The 735-nt window shown below is 66.7% G+C and overlaps 1 protein-coding gene across 1 annotated transcript in view; it reads right to left on the bottom strand.

Moving 5' to 3' along the window:
* The window catches only part of LOC107107982 (protein jagged-1-like), a 1817-nt gene extending 1242 nt beyond the window's left edge, over positions 1 to 575 (bottom strand). The window contains exon 1 of the mRNA XM_015408366.1: positions 119 to 575. Coding sequence (XP_015263852.1) covers positions 119 to 199 — 81 coding nt within the window. The 5' untranslated portion in view covers positions 200 to 575. The remainder of the gene's footprint in view (positions 1 to 118) is intronic.
* Between the last annotated feature and the right edge of the window lie 160 nt (positions 576 to 735).

The following is a 735-nucleotide window of genomic DNA, read 5'->3' as shown; positions in this document are numbered from 1 at the left end:
TCCCGCCCCCCCTTTTTGCAAAAGAAAAAGGGAAAAAGCCGAGCCGAACAGCAGAAAAGGCTGCAAAGCAAATAAACAAAAAATCAACCATTGCGCCGGGTGCGTTTCTTTTTTTTACCTGCGCCCACCAAGTTAGCAGCAGCCCGAGCCGAAGCGCCGCGGCGAGGAGAGCCCGGGGCCGCCTGCCACAATCCAGCATGCCTGCTGCTGCTCCCAGCTGAACGCCGCCGGATCAGGGAAGACAGCCGAAGAGGACCCGACAAGCCATCGACCGGCCGCGGCCAGGACGACTCGCATCGGCGGCGGCGTGGCGCTCCCGGGCCCCCGGGCGACCCGTTGGCGATCCCCTCGGGCGCCGCGGTCGAGCCGAGAGAGCCTCGCTCTCCCCCCGGGGCTGGAGCAGGGGACCGGCGGCGCGAGCGCTTCTCAGCCTCGAACCGGCGAGAGGGATCGGCGTCAGCAGCAGCAGCACCGGCGGCGGCGGCTCCGCTTTGCAACTCCGCTCTCAGCTCCTCCGCTGCGCGAACACCCAACAAGTAGGTGCCGGAGTGACAGCTTCATTACCCATTAGTCAGCAGCGCCTCTGCCTTCATATTAATGAAGGGGAAGGGCCCGGGCCGCGGCGGCAGGCGGGCGGACGAGCGGGGGTGGCCACGCGCGGCTCCTTAAAGGGCCGGCCCCGCTGCAAGCCAGGCGAGGCACATGCAAAACAGAGGGGGGGGAGAGAGAGAGAAG

This window comes from Gekko japonicus, unplaced genomic scaffold (genome assembly GCF_001447785.1).
Source record: "Gekko japonicus isolate JY-2015 unplaced genomic scaffold, Gekko_japonicus_V1.1 scaffold5883, whole genome shotgun sequence".
Classification (NCBI taxonomy): Eukaryota; Metazoa; Chordata; class Lepidosauria; order Squamata; family Gekkonidae; genus Gekko; species Gekko japonicus.
This window is presented reverse-complemented; position numbering and strand designations above follow the sequence as displayed.